Below are 22,613 nucleotides of genomic sequence, written 5' to 3'. Positions count from 1 at the left end.
CCCGTTCCCAGACTGCTTCACTGTGACGCTGACTGTGAGGACACTGTTCCCAGACTGCTTCACTGTGACGCTGACTGCGAGGACACCGTTCCCAGACTGCTTCACTGTGACACTGACTGCGAGGACACCGTTCCCAGACTGCTTCACTGTGACGCTGCGAGGACACTGTTCCCAGACTGCTTCACTGTGACACTGTGAGGACACTGTTCCCAGACTGCTTCACTGTGACGCTGACTGTGAGGACACTGTTCCCAGACTGCTTCACTGTGACTGACTGTGAGGACACTGTTCCCAGACTGCTTCACTGTGACGCTGACTGCGAGGACACCGTTCCCAGACTGCTTCACTGTGACGCTGACTGCGAGGACACTGTTCCCAGACTGCTTCACTGTGACGCTGCGAGGACACCGTTCCCAGACTGCTTCACTGTGACGCTGACTGCGAGGACACCGTTCCCAGACTGCTTCACTGTGACGCTGACTGCGAGGACACCGTTCCCAGACTGCTTCACTGTGACGCTGACTGCGAGGACACCGTTCCCAGACTGCTTCACTGTGACCTGACTGCGAGGACACCGTTCCCAGACTGCTTCACTGTGACGCTGACTGCGAGGACACCGTTCCCAGACTGATTAAATATGACGCTGACTACAGGACACCATTCCCAGACTGCTTAACTGTGACGCTGACTGTGAGGACACTGTTCCCAGACTGCTTCACTGTGACGCTGACTGCGAGGACACCGTTCCCAGACTGCTTCACTGTGACGCTGACTGTGAGGACACAGTTCCCAGACTGCTTCACTGTGACACTGACTGCGAGGACACTGTTCCCAGACTGCTTCACTGTGACGCTGACTGCGAGGGCACCATTCCCAGACTGCTTCACTGTGACGCTGACTGTCAGGACACCGTTCCCAGACTTCTTCATTGTGACGCTGCAAGGACACCGTTCCCAGACTGCTTCACTGTGACGCTGTGAGGACACCGTTCCCAGACTGCTTCACTGTGACACTGACTGCGAGGACACTGTTCCCAGACTGCTTCACTGTGACGCTGTGAGGGCACCGTTCCCAGACTGCTTCACTGTGACGCTGACTGCGAGGACACTGTTCCCAGACTGCTTCACTGTGACGCTGACTGTGAGGACACAGTTCCCAGACTGCTTCACTGTGACGCTGACTGCGAAGACACTGTGCTTCACTGTGACACTGACTGCGAGAACACCGTTCCCAGACTGCTTCACTGTGACGCTGCGAGGACACCGTTTCCAGACTGCTTCACTGTCATGCTGACTGCGAGGACACAGTTCCCCGACTGCTTCACTGTGACGCTGACTGTGAGGACAGCGTTCCCAGACTGCTTCACTGTGTCGCTGACTGTGAGGACACGGTTCCCAAGCTACTTCACTGTGACGCTGCGAAGGCACTGTTCCCAGACTGTTTCACTGTGACACAGCGAGGACACCGTTCCCAGACTGCTTCACTGTGACGCTGACTGTGAGGACACCGTTCCCAGGCTGCTTCACTGTGACGCTGACTGCGAGGACACCGTTCCCAGACTGCTTCACTGTGACGCTGACTGCAGGCCACTGTTCGCAGTCTGCTTCACTGTGACGCTGACTGCGACTACACCGTTCCCAGACTGCTTCACTGTGACGCTGACTGCGAGGACACCGTTCCCAGACTGCTTCACTGTGACGCTGACTGCGAGGACACCGTTCCCAGACTGCTTCACTGTGACGCTGTGAGGACACTGTTCCCAGACTGCTTCACTGTGACGCTGCGAGGACACCGTTCCCAGACTGCTTCACTGTGTTGCTGACTGCGAGGACACTGTTCCCAGACTGCTTCACTGTGACGCTGCGAGGGCACCGTTCCCAGACTGCTTCACTGTGACGCTGACTGCGAGGACACCGTTCCCAGACTGCTTCACTGTGACGCTGACTGCGAGGACACCGTTCCCAGACTGCTTCACTGTGACGCTGACTGCGGGGACACCGTTCCCAGACTGCTTCACTATGACGCTGACTACAGGACACCATTCCCAGACTGCTTAACTGTGACGCTGACTGTGAGGACACTGTTCCCAGACTGCTTCACTGTGACACTGCGAGGACACTGTTCCCAGACTGCTTCACTGTGACACTGCGAGGACACTGTTCCCAGACTGCTTCACTGTGACACTGACTGCGAGGACACTGTTCCCAGACTGCTTCACTGTGACACTGCGAGGACACTGTTCCCAGACTGCTTCACTGTGACACTGACTGCGAGGACACTGTTCCCAGACTGCTTCACTGTGACGCTGACTGCGAGGACACCGTTCCCAGACTGCTTCACTGTGACGCTGACTGCGAGGACACCGTTCCCAGACTGACTTCACTATGACGCTGACTACAGGACACCGTTCCCAGACTGCTTCACTGTGACGCTGACTGCGAGGACACCGTTCCCAGACTGCTTCACTGTGACGCTGACTACAGGACACCGTTCCCAGACTGCTTCACTGTGACACTGACTGCGAGGACACCGTTCCCAGACTGCTTCACCGTTCCCAGACTGCTTCACTGTGACGCTGACTGTGAGCACACCGTTCCCAGACTGCTTCACTGTGACGCTGACTGCGGGGACACTGTTCCCAGACTGATTCACTGTGACACTGACTGCGAGGACACTGTTCCCAGACTGCTTCACTGTGACGCTGACTGCGAGGACACTGTTCCCAGACTGCTTCACCGTGACGCTGACTGCGAGGACACTGTTCACAGACTGCTTCACTGTGACACTGCGAGCACACCGTTCCCAGAATGCTTCACTGTGACGCTGACTGCGAGGACACTGTTCCCAGACTGCTTCACTGTGACGCTGACTGCGAGGACACTGTTCCCAGACTGCTTCACTGTGACACTGCGAGGACACCGTTCCCAGACTGCTTCACTGTGACGCTGACTGCGAGGACACTGTTCCCAGACTGCTTCACTGTGACGCTGACTGCGAGGACACTGTTCCCAGACTGCTTCACTGTGACGCTGACTGCGAGGACACCGTTCCCAGACTGCTTCACTGTGACACTGCGAGGACACCGTTCCCAGACTGCTTCACTGTGACGCTGACTGCGAGGACACCGTTCCCAGACTGCTTCACTGTGACATTGCGAGGACACCGTTCCCAGACTGCTTCACTGTGACGCTGACTGTGAGGACACTGTTCCCAGACTGCTTCACTGTGACGCTGACTGCGAGGACACTGTTCCCAGGCTGCTTCACTGTGATGCTGTGAGGACACCGTTCCCAGACTGCTTCACTGTGACACTGACTGCGAGGACACTGTTCCCAGACTGCTTCACTGTGACGCTGACTGCGAGGGCACCGTTCCCAGACTGCTTCACTGTGACGCTGACTGCGAGGGCACCGTTCCCAGACTGCTTCATTGTGACGCTGCAAGGACACCGTTCCCAGACTGCTTCACTGTGACACTGACTGCGAGGACACTGTTCCCAGACTGCTTCACTGTGACGCTGTGAGGGCACCGTTCCCAGACTGCTTCACTGTGACGCTGACTGCGAGGACACTGTTCCCAGACTGCTTCACTGTGACGCTGACTGCGAGGACACTGTTCCCAGACTGCTTCACTGTGACGCTGACTGTGAGGACACCGTTCCCAGACTGCTTCACTGTGACGCTGACTGTGAGGACACAGTTCCCAGACTGCTTCACTGTGACGCTGACTGCGAAGACACTGTGCTTCACTGTGACACTGACTGCGAGAACACCGTTCCCAGACTGCTTCACTGTGACGCTGCGAGGACACCGTTCCCAGACTGCTTCACTGTCATGCTGACTGCGAGGACACAGTTCCCCGACTGCTTCACTGTGACGCTGACTGTGAGGACAGCGTTCCCAGACTGCTTCACTGTGTCGCTGACTGTGAGGACACGGTTCCCAAGCTACTTCACTGTGACGCTGCGAAGGCACTGTTCCCAGACTGTTTCACTGTGACACAGCGAGGACACCGTTCCCAGACTGCTTCACTGTGACGCTGACTGTGAGGACACCGTTCCCAGGCTGCTTCACTGTGACGCTGACTGCGAGGACACCGTTCCCAGACTGCTTCACTGTGACGCTGACTGCAGGACACTGTTCGCAGTCTGCTTCACTGTGACGCTGACTGCGACTACACCGTTCCCAGACTGCTTCACTGTGACGCTGACTGCGAGGACACCGTTCCCAGACTGCTTCACTGTGACGCTGACTGCGAGGACACCGTTCCCAGACTGCTTCACTGTGACGCTGTGAGGACACTGTTCCCAGACTGCTGCACTGTGACGCTGCGAGGACACCGTTCCCAGACTGCTTCACTGTGTTGCTGACTGCGAGGACACTGTTCCCAGATTGCTTCACTGTGACGCTGCGAGGGCACCGTTCCCAGACTGCTTCACTGTGACGCTGACTGCGAGGACACCGTTCCCAGACTGCTTCACTGTGACGCTGACTGCGAGGACACCGTTCCCAGACTGCTTCACTGTGACGCTGACTGCGGGGACACCGTTCCCAGACTGCTTCACTGTGACACTGACTGCGAGGACACCGTTCCCAGACTGCTTCACTGTGACGCTGACTGCGAGGACACCGTTCCCAGACTGATTCACTATGACGCTGACTACAGGACACCATTCCCAGACTGCTTAACTGTGACGCTGACTGTGAGGACACTGTTCCCAGACTGCTTCACTGTGACACTGCGAGGACACTGTTCCCAGACTGCTTCACTGTGACACTGTGAGGACACTGTTCCCAGACTGCTTCACTGTGACCCTGACTGCGAGGACACTGTTCCCAGACTGCTTCACTGTGACACTGCGAGGACACTGTTCCCAGACTGCTTCACTGTGACACTGACTGCGAGGACACTGTTCCCAGACTGCTTCACTGTGACGCTGACTGCGAGGACACCGTTCCCAGACTGCTTCACTGTGACGCTGACTGCGAGGACACCGTTCCCAGACTGACTCACTATGACGCTGACTACAGGACACCGTTCCCAGACTGCTTAACTGTGACGCTGACTGCGAGGACACCGTTCCCAGACTGCTTCACTGTGACGCTGACTGCGAGGACACCGTTCCCAGACTGCTTCACTGTGACACTGACTGCGAGGACACCGTTCCCAGACTGCTTCACTGTGAGGACACCGTTCCCAGACTGCTTCACTGTGACGCTGACTGCGGGGACACCGTTCCCAGACTGCTTCACTGTGACGCTGACTGCGGGGACACTGTTCCCAGACTGATTCACTGTGACACTGACTGCGAGGACACTGTTCCCAGACTGCTTCACTGTGACGCTGACTGCGAGGACACTGTTCCCAGACTGCTTCACCGTGACGCTGACTGCGAGGACACTGTTCACAGACTGCTTCACTGTGACACTGCGAGCACACCGTTCCCAGAATGCTTCACTGTGACGCTGACTGCGAGGACACTGTTCCCTAGACTGCTTCACTGTGACGCTGACTGCGAGGACACTGTTCCCAGACTGCTTCACTGTGACACTGCGAGGACACCGTTCCCAGACTGCTTCACTGTGACGCTGACTGCGAGGACACTGTTCCCAGACTGCTTCACTGTGACGCTGACTGCGAGGACACTGTTCCCAGACTGCTTCACTGTGACGCTGACTGCGAGGACACCGTTCCCAGACTGCTTCACTGTGACACTGCGAGGACACCGTTCCCAGACTGCTTCACTGTGACGCTGACTGCGAGGACACCGTTCCCAGACTGCTTCACTGTGACATTGCGAGGACACCGTTCCCAGACTGCTTCACTGTGACGCTGACTGTGAGGACACTGTTCCCAGACTGCTTCACTGTGACGCTGACTGCGAGGACACTGTTCCCAGGCTGCTTCACTGTGATGCTGTGAGGACACCGTTCCCAGACTGCTTCACTGTGACACTGACTGCGAGGACACTGTTCCCAGACTGCTTCACTGTGACGCTGACTGCGAGGGCACCGTTCCCAGACTGCTTCACTGTGACGCTGACTGTCAGTACACCGTTCCCAGACTGCTTCATTGTGACGCTGCAAGGACACCGTTCCCAGACTGCTTCACTGTGACACTGACTGCGAGGACACTGTTCCCAGACTACTTCACTGTGACGCTGACTGTCAGGACACCGTTCCCAGGCTGCTTCACTGTGACGCTGTGAGGACACCGTTCCCAGACTGCTTCACTGTGACACTGACTGCGAGGACACTGTTCCCAGACTGCTTCACTGTGACGCTGACTGTGAGGACACCGTTCCCAGACTGCTTCACTGTGACACTGACTGCGAGGACACTGTTCCCAGACTGCTTCACTGTGACACTGACTGCGAGAACACCGTTCCCAGACTGCTTCACTGTGACGCTGCGAGGACACCGTTCCCAGACTGCTTCACTGTGACACTGACTGCGAGGACACTGTTCCCAGACTGCTTCACTGTGACGCTGACTGTGAGGACACCGTTCCCAGACTGCTTCACTGTGACACTGACTGCGAGAACACCGTTCCCAGACTGCTTCACTGTGACGCTGCGAGGACACCGTTCCCAGACTGCTTCACTGTCATGCTGACTGCGAGGACACAGTTCCCCGACTGCTTCACTGTGTCGCTGACTGTGAGGACAGCGTTCCCAGACTGCTTCACTGTGTCGCTGACTGTGAGGACACGGTTCCCAAGCTACTTCACTGTGACGCTGCGAAGGCACTGTTCCCAGACTGTTTCACTGTGACACAGCGAGGACACCGTTCCCAGACTGCTTCACTGTGACGCTGACTGCGAGGACACCGTTCCCAGGCTGCTTCACTGTGACGCTGACTGCGAGGACACCGTTCCCAGACTGCTTCACTGTGACGCTGACTGCAGGACACCGTTCCCAGACTGCTTCACTGTGACGCTGACTGTGAGGACACTGTTCCCAGACTGCTTCACTGTGACGCTGTGAGGACACTGTTCCCAGACTGCTTCACTGTGACGCTGACTGTCAGTACACCGTTCCCAGACTGCTTCACTGTGACGCTGACTGCGAGGACACCGTTCCCAGACTGCTTCATTGTGACGCTGCAAGGACACCGTTCCCAGACTGCTTCACTGTGACACTGACTGTGAGGACACCGTTCCCAGACTGCTTCACTGTGACATTGACTGCGAGGACACTGTTCCCAGACTGCTTCACTGTGACACTGACTGCGAGGACACTGTTCCCAGACTGCTTCACTGTGACGCTGACTGCGAGGACACTGTTCCCAGACTACTTCACTGTGACACTGACTGCGAGGACACTGTTCCCAGACTGCTTCACTGTCATGCTGACTGCGAGGACACAGTTCCCCGACTGCTTCACTGTGTCGCTGACTGTGAGGACACGGTTCCCAAGCTACTTCACTGTGACGCTGCGAAGGCACTGTTCCCAGACTGTTTCACTGTGACACTGCGAGGACACCGTTCCCAGACTGCTTCACTGTGACGCTGACTGCGAGGACACCGTTCCCAGGCTGCTTCACTGTGACGCTGACTGCGAGGACACCGTTCCCAGACTGCTTCACTGTGACGCTGACTGCGAGGACACTGTTCCCAGACTGCTTCACTGTGACGCTGACTGCGAGGACACCGTTCCCAGACTGCTTCACTGTGACGCTGACTGCGAGACACCGTTCCCAGACTGCTTCACTGTGACGCTGACTGCGAGGACACCGTTCCCAGACTGCTTCACTGTGACACTGACTGCGAGGACACCGTTCCCAGACTGCTTCACTGTGACGCTGACTGCGAGGACACCGTTCCAGACTGCTTCACTGTGACGCTGACTGCGAGGACACCGTTCCCAGACTGCTTCACTGTGACGCTGACTGGAGGGACACAGTTCCCAGACTGCTTCACTGTGACACTGACTGCGAGGACACCGTTCCCAGACTGCTTCACTGTGACGCTGACTGCGAGGACACCGTTCCCAGACTGCTTCACTGTGACGCTGACTGCGAGGACACCGTTCCCAGACTGCTTCACTGTGACGCTGACTGCGAGGACACCGTTCCCAGACTGCTTCACTGTGACGCTGACTGCGAGGACACCGTTCCCAGACTGCTTCACTGTGACGCTGACTACAGGACACCGTTCCCAGACTGCTTAACTGTGACGCTGACTGTGAGGACACTGTTCCCAGACTGCTTCACTGTGACACTGCGAGGACACTGTTCCCAGACTGCTTCACTGTGACACTGTGAGGACACTGTTCCCAGACTGCTTCACTGTGACACTGTGAGGACACTGTTCCCAGACTGCTTCACTGTGACGCTGACTGCGAGGACACTGTTCCCAGACTGCTTCACTGTGACACTGTGAGGACACTGTTCCCAGACTGCTTCACTGTGACGCTGACTGCGAGGACACTGTTCCCAGACTGCTTCACTATGACACTGCGAGGACACTGTTCCCAGACTGCTTCACTGTGACACTGTGAGGACACCGTTCCCAGACTGCTTCACTGTGACGCTGGCTGCGAGGACACCGTTCCCCGACTGCTTCACTGTGACGCTGACTGCGAGGACACCGTTCCCAGACTGATTCACTATGACGCTGACTACAGGACACCGTTCCCAGACTGCTTAACTGTGACGCTGACTGTGAGGACACCGTTCCCAGACTGCTTCACTGTGACACTGCGAGGACACTGTTCCCAGACTGCTTCACTGTGACACTGTGAGGACACTGTTCCCAGACTGCTTCACTGTGACACTGCGAGGACACCGTTCCCAGACTGCTTCACTGTGACGCTGACTGCGAGGACACTGTTCCCAGACTGCTTCACTGTGACGCTGACTGCGAGGACACTGTTCCCAGACTGCTTCACTGTGACGCTGACTGCGAGGGCACCGTTCCCAGACTGCTTCACTGTGACGCTGACTGCGAGGACACTGTTCCCAGACTGCTTCACTGTGACACTGCGAGGACACTGGTCCCAGACTGCTTCACTGTGACACTGTGAGGACACTGTTCCCAGACTGCTTCACTGTGACGCTGACTGTGAGGACACCGTTCCCAGGCTGCTTCACTGTGACGCTGCGAGGACACCGTTCCCAGACTGCTTCACTGTGACACTGACTGTGAGGACACCGTTCCCAGACTGCTTCACTGTGACGCTGACTGTGAGGACACTGTTCCCAGACTGCTTCACTGTGACGCTGACTGTGAGGACACTGTTCCCAGACTGCTTCACTGTGACGCTGACTGTGAGGACACTGTTCCCAGACTGTTTCACTGTGACGCTGATCGCGTCCGGTGAAAAAAAGTCAAAGCGTGACTTTTTTAAAGCTCCCAATCTCCTGCTTTCCTGTTTCATAGGAATGCCGCTTTCCCCCAACATCCTGCCCTCCACCCCATTCCCAGGATCCTGCCATGCTCTCCACATTACCTTGGGTACACCGCCCTGCCCCCCACCCAACCCATCCTATAACATTAAAAAAAAAGAAATTTAGAGTACTCAATTCATTTTTTCCAATTAAGGGGCAATTCAGCGTGGCCAATCCACCTACTCTGCACATCTTTGGGCTGTGGGGGTGAGACCCACGCAGACACGGGGAGAACGTGCAAACTCCACATGGACAGTGACCGGCATGAAAGCCAGGTCTTCGGCAACGTGAGGCAGACGTGCTAACTACTGCACCACCGTGCCGCCCACCTCCCCACCATCCTGCCTCAGTCCCCCTCCCCCACAACTCTTGCTCTGCCCTGTTTCCTCCACCCGCCCGACACACCGCACTGCCCCAACCCCCAGCACTGCCCCTGGCAAACTCACTACTCCACCTCCCCAACACCACTGTCCCACCTCCCTACAAGGCATCTCAACCAGAAACCTTCCTTCAACCACCCGCTCCTCGTTTCCTGGCATAGCTCCCCCACTACCTCAGATCAGCTGCCTACCTCCTGAGGGGCTTCAAAACTGAGAGGGTCACGGCTGGGTGTGATGCTCCCATTCTCGGGTGTGGCATTCGTTAATTGATCTGTGCTTGCAAAGGTTTGTAAACAAGGATCAGGAAGTGTAAATTTTTAATTAATGTCTACACAACGGAGCTCAGAGAAGTGATGATAATGATCACTCACCAGTTGTTGACCTGGAGGAGGGTGAGATTAGTTTGACCTGCTATTTGCCTTTTCTCATCTTCTGTAGGGTAAGGATGCTGGGGACAGGAAACAGCTGTTGAGTTAGGGGCAGCTTTGCTCCAGGCCACAGATACAACAAATATTTTTCAGTAACAGCAAATTTCCACAAAAAAAAATGATTTTCAATTCAACCATCTAGAGTCTCGTTAAAATTAGCTTTTACAAATATTACTATCTTGACTCAGAACTTTAAACTCTGACACTCCCTCTTCAAAAGACATATTTATCTGTACGATCGAATAACCGCAACGCACAAAGCAAGACAATTTATACACAACAACAATACCTTGCATCTATAGAACAATGGCTGCGTAGAAGGAAGTCATTCAACATGTTGTGAATCACACTTACCTACTCATCTCAGTCCTGGTAATCGAAGAGGGGTCAGAAGAAACCCCGGTGATTGAGGATGGTTCAGAGGAAGTCTTGATAATCAAAGAGGGTTTGAGGAAGCCCTGGTAATTGACGAGGGTTCAGAAGAAACCCCAGTAATCAAAGAGGGTTCAGAAGAAACCCCAGTGATCGAAGAGGGTTCAAAGGAAGCCCTGATAATCAAAGAGAGTTCAGGGAAGCTCTGAAAATCATAGAAGGCAGCAAAAGGTTGGTACACCATGTTGAGGACGTTAGGGGAAAGGTATCCCTTTGCAACATTGGTATTCTGCTTGGTGTGGCTGAAAAGCTAAAGCTGTGCTTGTGGCTTTGTATGCGAGTATATACTTGGGAGTCCAGGGGAACGGAATCTCGGGAGACAAAACTGAAAGTCTGTGAAGAGGGCACTGTTGGAAAGGCATCTGGAGAGAATTCAAAGGCGTGATCTTCGGAGTTGAAGACTGGAATTCCTCGTGAGAGATATAGAGTAAGACGTCTTACACCACCAGGTTAAAGTCCAACACGTTTGTTTCAAATCATTAGCATTTTGTATCTTTGACTTTGTCTATATATATGTTTCTGGAACATACCTCTTCATTCACCTGAGGAAGGAGCAGTGCTCCGAAAGCTAGTGATTCCAAACAAACATGTTGGACTTTAACCTGGTGTTGTAAGACTTCTTACTGTGCCCACCCCAGTCCAACGCCGGCATCTCCACATGGTGAGAGATGAACAGAGTTTTAGTGAGATTGGTTGACTCTCAGTGGTTACTGATGACTGGGTGTGTTTTAAGAAACCCGTGCACTCAATCTTAATCACATCTACCATTTAGTGTATTATGTGATGTGTTCAACCACAGTATGTCTGTTAATTCATACATGACTCATATTAACCTTGAATGTTGGGTTATAAGATAGGTATTGCAAATTGTTTTATCTCTCTAACCTTGCACGGTAAACTTTATTTTTGTTTGTTCAAAACCTTTGGAATTGTGTGGCTTATTCTCTTAGCAAGTGTCAAACTTTGTCTACTTCTAAACAAAATGATTGGTCCCTTTGACTATTGCAGTGGAGAGGGATAGGGCCATACGGCAGGGCAAGGTTTATAATTGGGAGAGGGGTAATTATGATGCGATTAGGCAAGAATTAGGGAGCATAAAATGGGAACAGAAACTGTCAGGGAAAGGCACAAATGAAAAGTGGAGCTTGTTCAAGGAACAAATACTGCGTGTCCTTGATAGGTATGTCCCTGTCAGGCAGGGAGGAAATGGCCGTGTGAGGGAACCATGGTTCACAAAAGAGGTTGAACGTCTTGTCAAGAGGAACAAGATAGCTTGATCTTGGTTTCGGACAATGCTCGGCACAACATCGAGGGCCGAAGGGCCTATTCTGTGCTGTACCAAACATTCAGGGTCTGGTTAAGGGTCAGAATAAGCCCATCGAGTCCAAGAAAGCTCTCTCGAGAGCAATCCGCTCAGTCCCATTCGCCTGCTATATCCTTGTAGTCCTGCAACTTTACTTCTCAAGGGGCTGCCTATTTTCTTTTGAAATGATTGACTGTCCCAGCTTCCACCAATCTCGTGGGCACCAAGTTTCAGGTCATTACCACTCGCTGGGTAATTCCTCACATCTCCCTCTGCATCTCTTGCCCAAAATCTTAAATCTGTTTCCCCTTGTCCCTACATATAATGGGAAAAGCTTTTGTAAGTCTTTAGAACTCTCTCAAAATCATAGAATTTACAGTGCAGAAGGAGGCCATTCGGCCAATCGAGTTTGCACCGGCTCTTGGAAAGAGCACCCTACCCCGGGCCTCCACCCTCCCTATCCCTGTAGCCCAGTAACCCCACCTAACCTTTTTGGACACGAAGGGCAATTTATCATGGCCAATCCATCTAACATGCACGTCTTTGGACGGTGGGAGGAAACCGGAGCACCCGGAGGAAACCCACGCAGAAACGGGGAGAACGTGCAGACTCTGCACAGACAGTGACCCAAGCCAAGAATCGAACCTGGGACCCTGGAGCTGTGAAGCAACTGTGCTAACCTCTCTGTTACCATGCTGGCTTAAAAAGCAGAGTTTCTGAATATTTTTAAGGCAGAACTAGATAGATTCATGATTAAGGGAGTGAAGGCAGGGCCTCTGGTGCAGTGTGGTTAGCAATTCTGCCTCATGGTGCCGAGGACCCGGGTTCGGTACCGGCCCCGGGTCACTGTCCATGTGGGATTTACACATTCTCCCTGTGTCTGCGTGGGTCTCACCCACATCCCAAACATGAGCAGGGTAAGTGGATTGGTCATGCTAAATTGCCCCTCAATTGGAAAGAAAAGAATTGGGTACTTCAAAATTTAAGAAAAAAAAAACAAGGGGGTGGAAGGTTATCGGGGGTCGGCAGCTATATAGGGTTGAGGTTACAATTAGATTAGCCATGGTCTTGGTGAACAGGAGAGCAGGTTCGATTGGCTGAATGGCCATTCCTGCTCCTAATTCCTATGCTGCTATGATCTAATAATAATAATAATATTTATTGTCACAAGTAGGCTTACATTATCACTGCAATGATGTTACTGCTCTGTCCCCTGCCCACCTCCACTCCCCTCTCTCCCATTTCCACCTTTCACTCTCTCTGCCACTCCCTCCCCTCTCTGCCTGCTCCTCCCTCTCACTCACTTCCCCCCCTCTCTCTCCTCCTTTCTTTTTCTTCTCTTCTTCATCCTCTCTCTCAACATTCCCTCTCCTCTCTCGCTCTACCCCTTTCCCTCTCTATCCCTACTGCCTCATTCTCTCCCGTACCCCCTCACCACCATTCAATATGATCATGGCTGATCATGCAAATTCAGTACCCACTCCCACTTTCTCTCCATAACCCTTGATCCCTTTAGCTGTAAGGACCACGTCCAGCTCCCTCTTGAACATATCCAACAAACTGGCCCCAACAGCTTTCTGTGGTGGAGAATTCCACAAGTTCACAACTCTCTGAGAGAAGAAGTTCTTCCTCATCTCAGTCCTGAATGGCTGACCCCTTATTCTGAGGCTGTGACCCCTAGTTCTGGACGTCCCCAACATCAGGAACATTCTTCTCACATTGAGCCTGTCCAGCCCCATCAGGATTTGATATGTTTCTATGAGATCCCCTCTCATTCTTCTAAACTCCAGTGAGTAGGGGCTGGTTTAGCTCACCAGGCTAAATCGCTGGCTTTTAAAGCAGACCAAGCAGTCCAGCAGCACGGTTCGATTCCCGTACCAGCCTCCCCGGACAGGCGCCGGAATGTGGCGACTAGGGGCTTTTCACAGTAACTTCATTGAAGCCTACTCGTGACAATAAGCGATTTTCATTTCATACTGGAGAGCTAAGAAGAGCCAAGTGAGGACATGAGAAGTCTTTGGCAGGTAGGATCAAGGATAACCCTAAAGCTTTCTATAGGTATGTCAGGAATAAAATAATGACTAAGGTAAGAGTAGGGCCAGTCAAGGACAGTAGTGGGAAGTTGTGCGTAGAGTCCGAGGAGATAGGAGAGGTGCTAAATTAATATTTTTTCGTCCGTATTCACACAGGAAAAAGACAAAGTTGTCGAGGAGAATACTGAGATACAGGCTACTAGACTAGAAGGGCTTGAGGTTCATAAGGAGAAGGTGTTAGCGATTCTGGAAAGTGTGAAAATAGATAAGTCCCCTGGGCCGGATGGGATTTATCCTAGGATTCCCTGGGAAGCTAGGGAGGAAATTGCTGAGCCTTTGGCTTTGATCTTTAAGTCATCTTTGTCTACAGGAATAGTGCCAGAGGACTGGAGGATAGCAAATGTTGTCCCCTTGTACAAGAAGGGGAGTAGAGATAACCCCGGTAACTATAGGCCAGTGAGCCTTACTTCTGTTGTGGGAAAAGTCTTGGAAAGGTTTATAAGAGATAGGATGTATAATCATCTGCAAAGGAATAATTTGATTAGAGATAGTCAACATGGTTTTGTGAAGGGTAGGTCGTGCCTCACAAACCTCATTGAGTTCTTCGAGAAGGTGACCAAACAGGTGGATGAGGGTAAAGCAGTTGATGTGGTGTATATGGATTTCAGTAAAGCGTTTGATAAGGTTCCCCACGGTAGGCTATTGCAGAAAATACAGAGGCACGGGATTCAGGGTGATTTAGCAGTTTGGATCAGAAATTGGCTAGCTGATAGAAGACAAAGAGTGGTGGTTGATGGGAAATGCCCTGACTGGTGTCCAGTTACTAGTGGTGTGCCACAAGGATCTGTGTTGGGGCCGTTGCTGTTTGTCCTTTTTATAAATGACCTGGAGGAGGGCGTAGAAGGATGGGTGAGTAAATTTGCAGATGACACTAAAGTCGGTGGAGTTGTGGACAGTGCAGAAGGATGTTACAAGTTACAGAGGGACATAGATAAGCTGCAGAGCTGGGCTGACAGGTGGCAAATGGAGTTTAATGCAGAAAAGTGTGAGGTGATTCATTTTGGAAGGAATAACAGAAAGGCAGAGTACTGGGCTAATGGTAAGATTCTTGGTAGTGTGGACGAGCAGAGAGATCTCGGTGTCCATGTCCATAGATCCCTGAAAGTTGCCACCCAGGTTGAGAGGGTTGTTAAGAAGGCGTACAGTGTGTTAGCTTTTATTGGTAGAGGAATTGAGTTTCGGAGCCATGAGGTCATGTTGCAGTTGTACAAAACTCTGGTGTGGCCGCATTTGGAGTATTGTGTGCAGTTCTGGTCGCCACATTATAGGAAGGATGTGGAAGCATTGGAAAGGGTACAGAGGAGATTTACAAGAATGTTGCCTGGTATGGAGGGAAGATCATATGAGGAAAGGCTGAAGGACTTGAGGCTGTTTTCGTTAGAGAGAAGGTTAAGAGGTGACTTAATTGAGGCATACAAGATGATCAGAGGATTAGATAGGGTGGACATTGAGAGCCTTTTTCCTCGGATGGTGATGTCCAGCACGAGGGGACATAGCTTTAAATTGAGGGGAGATAGATATAGGACAGATGTCAGAGGTAGGTTCTTTACTCAGAGAGTAGTAAGGGCGTGGAATGCCCTGCCTGCAACAGTAGTGGACGATAAGGGAATAGTGTAGAGGAACTTTAGAGGGGTTTCACAGGACGGTGCAACATCGTGGGCCGAAGGGCCTGTACTGCGCTGTAATGTTCTATGTTCTATGTACTAGCCCAGTCGATCCAGTCTTTCTTGATATATCAGTCCTGCCATCCCGGGGATTAGACTGGTGAACCTTCGCTGGACACCCTGAATAGCAAGAATGTCCTTCCTCAAACTAGGGGACAAAAACTGTCACAATACTCAAGATGTGGCCTCACCAAGGCCCTGTATAACTGCAGCAAGACATCCCTACTCTCCATACTCAAATCCTCTCACTACGAAGGCCATATGGCATTAGCTTTCCTCACTGCCTACTGCACTGCATGCCAACCTTCAGCGACTGTACCACCGTGACACCCAGGTCTTGTTGCACTTTCCCTTTTCATAAACTGCCACCATTCAGATAATCTGTTTCCTGTTATTGCCACCAAACTGGATAACCTCACTTTTACCCACATTATATTGCATTTGCCAAGTATTTGCCCACTCAGCCAGCCTGTCCAAGTCACCCTGCAGCCTCTCTGCATCCTCCTCACAGAATACAGCTTAGTGTTTTCTGCAAATTTGGAGATATTGCAACTCCTTCGTCCAAATCATTAATGTATATTGTGAACAGCTGGGGTCCCAGCACTGAACCCTGCGTACCCCACTAGTGTCACTGCCTGCCACTCTGAAAAGGACCCGTTTATTCCCACTCTCTGCTTCCTGTCTGCCAACAGTTCTCTATCCATGTCAATACATTTCCCCCAATACCATGAGCTTTAATTTTGCTCACAAATCACTTGTGTGGGACCTTTTCAAAAGCCCTTTGAAAGTCCAGATACACAACATCCACTGGTTCACCCCTGTTCACATTCTCATACAATTCCAGAAGATTTGTCAACCCTTTCGTGAATCTGTGTTGACTCGGACCAATCCTGTCCCCGCTTTCCAAATGCTCAGTTATTTCATCCTTAATAATTGACTCCAGCACTTTCCCACCACCAATGTCAGGCTAACCGGTCTGTAATTGTCCGTTTCCCCACTCCCTTCTTTTTAAAAAATGGGGTTACATTAGCTACCTTCCAATCCATTGGAACTCTTCCAGAGTCTGTAGAATTTTGGAAAATGATCACCCAATGCATCCACTATTTCTCGGGCCACTTCCTTAAGTATCTGGGATGCAGAGCTCCAGGCCCTGGGGATTTATCGGGATTTAATCCCATCAATTTCCCCAATACAATTTCCTTCAGTTCCTCCTTCATGCTGACCCTCTGTTCCCTAGTATTTCCGGAAGGTTATTTGTGTGCTCCCTAATGAAGACAGATCCAAAGTAATTGTTCAACTGGCCTGCCAACTCTTTATTGCCCATCATGAATTCTCCTGATTCTAACTGTACGGGACCGACATTTGTCTTCACCAGTCTTTTTCTCTTCACATATCTACAGAAGCTTTTGCAGTCAGATTTTATGTTTTCTGCAAGCTTCCTCTCGTATTCTATTTTCTCCTTCTGAATTAAACCCTTTGTCCTCCTCTGCTGAATTTTAAATTTATCCCAGTCCTCAGGCTGGCTGCTTTTTCTGACCAATTTATTTGCCTCCTCTCTGGCTTTAACACTATCCCTGATTTCCCTTGTTAGCCATGGTTGAGCCACCTTCCCTGTCTTACTCTGGAGGCAATTAGTGTTCTTTAAATGTCTGCCATTGCCTATCCACCGTCAATCCCTTATGTGTCCTTTGCCAGCTTATCCTAGCCGATGAAATCTCGTACCATCAAAGCTAGCTTCCTTTAACTTCAGGACCCTTGTCTCAGACTTAACTGTGTCAATCTCTATCTTAATAAAGAATTGTACCATATTATTATGTTCACTCCCCTAAAGTATCTTGCACAACAATGTTGCAAATTAATCCTCTCTCATTGCAGAATACCCAGTCTACGATGGTCTGTTCTCCAGTTGGTTCTTCAACATATTGGTCGAGAAAACCATCCCTTATACATTCCAGAAAATCCTCCTCAATCGCACTGCTACCAGTTTGATTAGCCCAATCAATATGCAGATTGAAGACGCCCTTAATAACATCCGTACCCTTACTGCACGCATTTCTAATTTCCTGTTTGATACCATCCCCAACCTCACAACTACTGTTTGGTGGTCTGTACTCAACTCTCACTGATATTTTTGCCCTTTGGTGTTCCGTAGCTTCACCCATACAGATCCCACATCATCCAGGATGTCCCCCCCATTAAGTCAGATCGTGGCTGATTTTCCACCTGATATGCCTTCTATCCCTTAATCTCGTTGGAGAACAAAAATGTGTCAATTGCATCCTTAAAATGAACAATTAATCTGGCATCAGGTGCCATTTGTGGAACAGAGCTCCTAACAGAAGGCTCTCTAACCCTCGGGTTGCCAATTAGCGCAAATACTTTCTCCCAATCTTTTTTTAAAATTCATTTACAGGCGTCGCTGGTTAGGCAAGTATTTATTGCCCATCCCTAGTTGCCCTTCAAAAGGTGGTGGTGAACCTTCTTGAACCGCTGCAGTCCTTCAATTGTAGGTACACCCACTCTGCTGTTAGGGAGGGAGTTCCAGGATTTTGTCCCAGTGACAGTGAAGGAACAGTGATATATTTCCAAATCATGATGGTGGAGTGACTTGGAGGGGTTCCCAGGTACCTGCTGCTCTTGTCCTTCTAGATGGCAGCGATCGTGGATTTCGAAGGTGCTGCCGAAGGAACATTGGTGAATTACTGCAATGCATCTTGTAGATGGTACACACAGCTGCCACTGTTCATCGGTGGTGGAGGGTTTGAATGTTTGTGGAAGGAGGAGCAATCAAGCGGGGCTGCTTTGTCCTGGATGGTGTGGAGCTTCTTGAGTGTTGTTGAAGCTGCACTCATCCAGGCAAGTGGAGAGTATTTCATCACACTCCTAACTTGTGCCTTGTAGATGGTGGACAGGCTTTGGGGGTTCAAGAGGTGAGTTACTCACCGTAGGATTCCTAGCCTTTGACCTACCCTGGTAGCCACAGTATTAATGTGGCTGGGTCCAGTTCAGTTTCTGGTCAATGGTAACCTCCCCCAGGATGTTGATTGTGGGGGATTCAGTGATGGTAATGCCATTGAGTGTCGAGGGGCGATGGTTAGATCCTCTCTTGTAGGAGATGGTCATTGCCTGGCACTTGTGTGGCGTGAAAGTAACTTGCCACTTGTCAGCCCCAAGCCTGGATATTGTCCAGGTCTTGCTGCATTTGGACAGGGACTGCTTCATTATCTGAGGAGTCGCGAATGGTGCTGAACATTGTGCCGTCATCAGCAAACATCCCCACTTCTGACCTTATGATGGAAGGAGGTTATTGATGAAGCAGCTGAAGGTGGTTGAGCCTAGGACACCCTATGCTGCTGCTCTTTGTATTTTTTAAAAATTAAGTGGCAATTTAGCGTGGCTAATCCATCTACCCTGCACATCTTTGGGATGACACGGGGAGAATGTGCAAACTCCACACGGGCAGTGACCCGGGCTGGGTTCGAACCTGGGTCCTCGGCGCCTTGAGGCAGCAGTGCTAACCACTGTGCCACCGTGCTGCCCTCTCTCCTTCGTATCTTGAAAACTTTGATCAAATCACCCCTTAACTTTCTAAATTCCAGGGAATTTAACCCCAGTGTGTGCAACCTCTGTTCGTAATTTAACTCTTGGCTTACAGGTCTCATTTTGGTAAGGCTATTTTGCACTCCCTGCACGCCAATATATCTTTCCGATGGTGTGGTGTCCATAACTCCAGGTCTGTTCTCACCAGGTATTTGTGACGCTGATTAGTTGCTCTGGGGAATAGGTTCCAGCAGAATCTTGGTCAATCGGATTTTGGACGTGAATATGAAGCCTGAAGTCTTGCAGCATCATTTCAGTTTCTGCCATTCCCCACACAAGTGTTCATCCTTCATACGTAGTTTGTATGGATGTGGAATGTGGACCCATGGATTGTACTCAGGTTGCTAAGGCCCATAGATTATCCTGGAGCCCTAAAATTAAAAATTAATCTCCTGAACACTCCGTAGAAGCTTCAGAGTAAAGCCAGAGGGATCTTTTCGCCTCCCAATTCAGTTTGCTGGACTGCAATGTTGCCTGGAGCATAAAACCATGGGATAGAGTCGTTTCTGTCATGTTGGTATTATGGGTAAGTAATCTGATCACTTATCAACTGATTGCAAAAGGATTGATACAGCATTTGGAGGCAGGAGAGAAGTTTGTGTGTGTGTGTGTGTGTGTGTGTGTGTGGGGGGGCGGGGGTGAGTGTACACATAGACTAGAGCAATGTGTCTGCGTGGGTTCCCTCCGGGTGCTCCGGTTTCCTCCCACAAGTCCCGAAAGACGTGCTGTTAGGTGAATTGGACATTCTGAATTTTCCCTCTGTGTACCCGAACAGGCGCTGGAATGTGGCGACTAGGGGATTTTCACAGTAACTTCATTGCAGTGTTAATATAGGCTTATTTGTGACAATCAAAATATTATTATTATTTTCATTAATTTTTAAAGCACCTAAGACAAAATCTTGCTGGTCAAGTTGTGCCAATGGAACAAGGTGATCTTCACAACCAAACAATGGAATATTTGCTCAATCAAGCATGTGACACTGTCCACAATTAGTCACGCAACTGGAAATGTTTATCATGTGAGCAGTTTGATGATATTAAATGTCACACCAGTCCACAAAAAAAAGCAATTGAACACAAAAAATAAAAAAGAATCTGTCCAAATGAGTGTAACAAATTGAAAACAGGAGGTTTCTTGCAGCTGTCACCCTGACATGTGATACTCACCGCAATGTGCTGGAACAGCCAGGACCTCATGATATTAGTAGCTTGCTTTGGCAAGACTCCGCGTTTATTTTTTGGAGAATTCTCATTGTCTTGATGCAAGACATTCACATCTTGATTTAACTGCAGCTGAAGCTGATTAAAAACAAACATTTGGTCAAAGGTCCATCAATATAAATATGGATATATATCCTCACTCAAGATGCCATTCTTCATGCAAGGGTACACAGTGATTCCACAGTTGGTCCCAGCTTATCTCACATTTCCTGTCTAATTCTCCAACCTAAAGACAAACATCATTAACCCATTGCTGACCATGGGAGGTCAGCTAACTCAGAACAAACCTACGAGTGGAACTTGAGAGCTTCGGTGTTGTATGATTCAGAAACCACACAATGAAATGCAGTTTGCCACCTAAGAAGCAAGTAGAGGGAAGGTTTTTCCCAAAATATATATAACTTACATTAACTTTACAGCTCAACCATAGCTGAACCTGCTGATTAAATGAAATGAAATGAAAATTGTTTATTGTCACAAGTCGGCTTCAAATGAAGTTACTGTGAAAAGCCCCTAGTCACCACATTCCGGCGCCTGTTCGGGGAGGCTGTTACGGGAATTGAACCGTGCTGCTGGCCTGCCTTGGTCTGCTTTCAAAACCAGCGATTTAGCTCTGTGCTAAACCAGAATTAAAACAGTCCAGAGTATGAGTGGCCAACTGATAAATGAAAGGATTGCTTCCTCTACACATCGTTAGGGCGACACGGTAGCACAGTGGAGTGCCTTTGGTCTGTGCACATTCAGGATCCTGACCTTCCTGTTGTTTGCCATTTTAACAAAAGACCCTGCTCCCATGCCCACATGTCTGTTCTTGGCCTGCTGCAATGTTCCAGTGAAGCTCAACGCAAACTGGAGGAACAACATCTCATCTTCCGGTTAGGCACGCTACAGCCTTCCGGCCTGAAGATCAAATTCAACAACTTCAGATGATCAGCCCCACCTCGACCCATTTGTTTTCATTTCATTTTAACTGTCTTTTACCATTTCTTTCTTTCCTAATATACATACTTAATATACATTTAATTTCCCCCCCAATCTTCAGCACCTTTCTCCTCTTTGCTTCCCCCTTCCCCTCCCCCCACATCTACAGTTCATCCTCTGATGTTAGTTTCCCTGCTGTTTGACATTTCACATCTTTTGTCCTCTCTGGGGACTGCCATTAACACTCTTTCCCCTTGGTATCTGTGGCCATTAGCATCCAGTTTCCCTGGGTTTCTGTGGCTATGACTCATCTTTCATTCTCACTCCACAGTATAAATATTTCCCACTTTCTCTGTCTGTTAGCTTTGACAAAGAGTCATCAGACTCGAAACGTTAGCTGTTTTCTCTCCCTACAGATAGAACATAGAACGATACAGCGCAGTACAGGCCCTTCGGCCCTCGATGTTGCACCGACATGGAAAAAAATCTAAAGGCCATCTAACCTACACTATGCCCTTATCATCCATATGCTTATCCAATAAATTTTTAAATGCCCTCAATGTTGGCGTGTTCACTACTGTTGCAGGTAGGGCATTCCACGGCCTCACCACTCTTTGCGTAAAAAACCCACCTCTGACCTCTGTCCTATATCTATTACCCCTCAATTTAAGGCTATGTCCCCTCGTGCTTGCCACCTCCATCCGCGGGAGAAGGCTCTCGCTGTCCACCCTATCTAACCCTCTGATCATTTTGTATGCCTCTATTAAGTCACCTCTTAACCTTCTTCTCTCTAACGAAAACAACCTCAAGTCCATCAGCCTTTCCTCATAAGATTTTCCCTCCATACCAGGCAACATCCTGGTAAATCTCCTCTGCACCCGTTCCAAAGCTTCCACGTCCTTCCTATAATGAGGCGACCAGAACTGTACGCAATACTCCAAATGCGGCCGTACTAGAGTTTTGTACAACTGCAACATGACCTCATAGCTCCGGAACTCAATCCCTCTACCAATAAGGGCCAACACACCATAGGCCTTCTTCACAACCCTATCAACCTGGGTGGCAACTTTCAGGGATCTATGTACATGGACACCGAGATCCCTCTGCTCATCCACACTACCAAGAATTTTACCATTAGCCAAATATTCCACATTTCTGTTATTCTTTCCAAAGTGAATCA

The 22,613-nt window shown here is 50.3% G+C and overlaps 1 protein-coding gene across 1 annotated transcript in view; it reads right to left on the bottom strand.

Annotated features, from left to right (window-relative positions):
- The window catches only part of LOC119968621 (homeobox protein PKNOX1-like), a 58,088-nt gene extending 37,480 nt beyond the window's left edge, over positions 1-20,608 (bottom strand). Inside the window, exons 1-2 of the mRNA XM_038801242.1 lie at positions 20,459-20,608; positions 10,141-10,217 (exon numbers count right to left, since the gene is read on the bottom strand). Coding sequence (XP_038657170.1) covers positions 10,141-10,217; positions 20,459-20,608 — 227 coding nt within the window. The remainder of the gene's footprint in view (positions 1-10,140; positions 10,218-20,458) is intronic.
- Positions 20,609-22,613: the final 2,005 nt, after the last annotated feature.

This window comes from Scyliorhinus canicula, chromosome 7 (genome assembly GCF_902713615.1).
Source record: "Scyliorhinus canicula chromosome 7, sScyCan1.1, whole genome shotgun sequence".
NCBI lineage: Eukaryota > Metazoa > Chordata > Chondrichthyes > Carcharhiniformes > Scyliorhinidae > Scyliorhinus > Scyliorhinus canicula.
The sequence above is the reverse complement of the archived record's forward strand: the minus strand, read 5'-3'. Positions and strand labels throughout refer to the sequence as shown.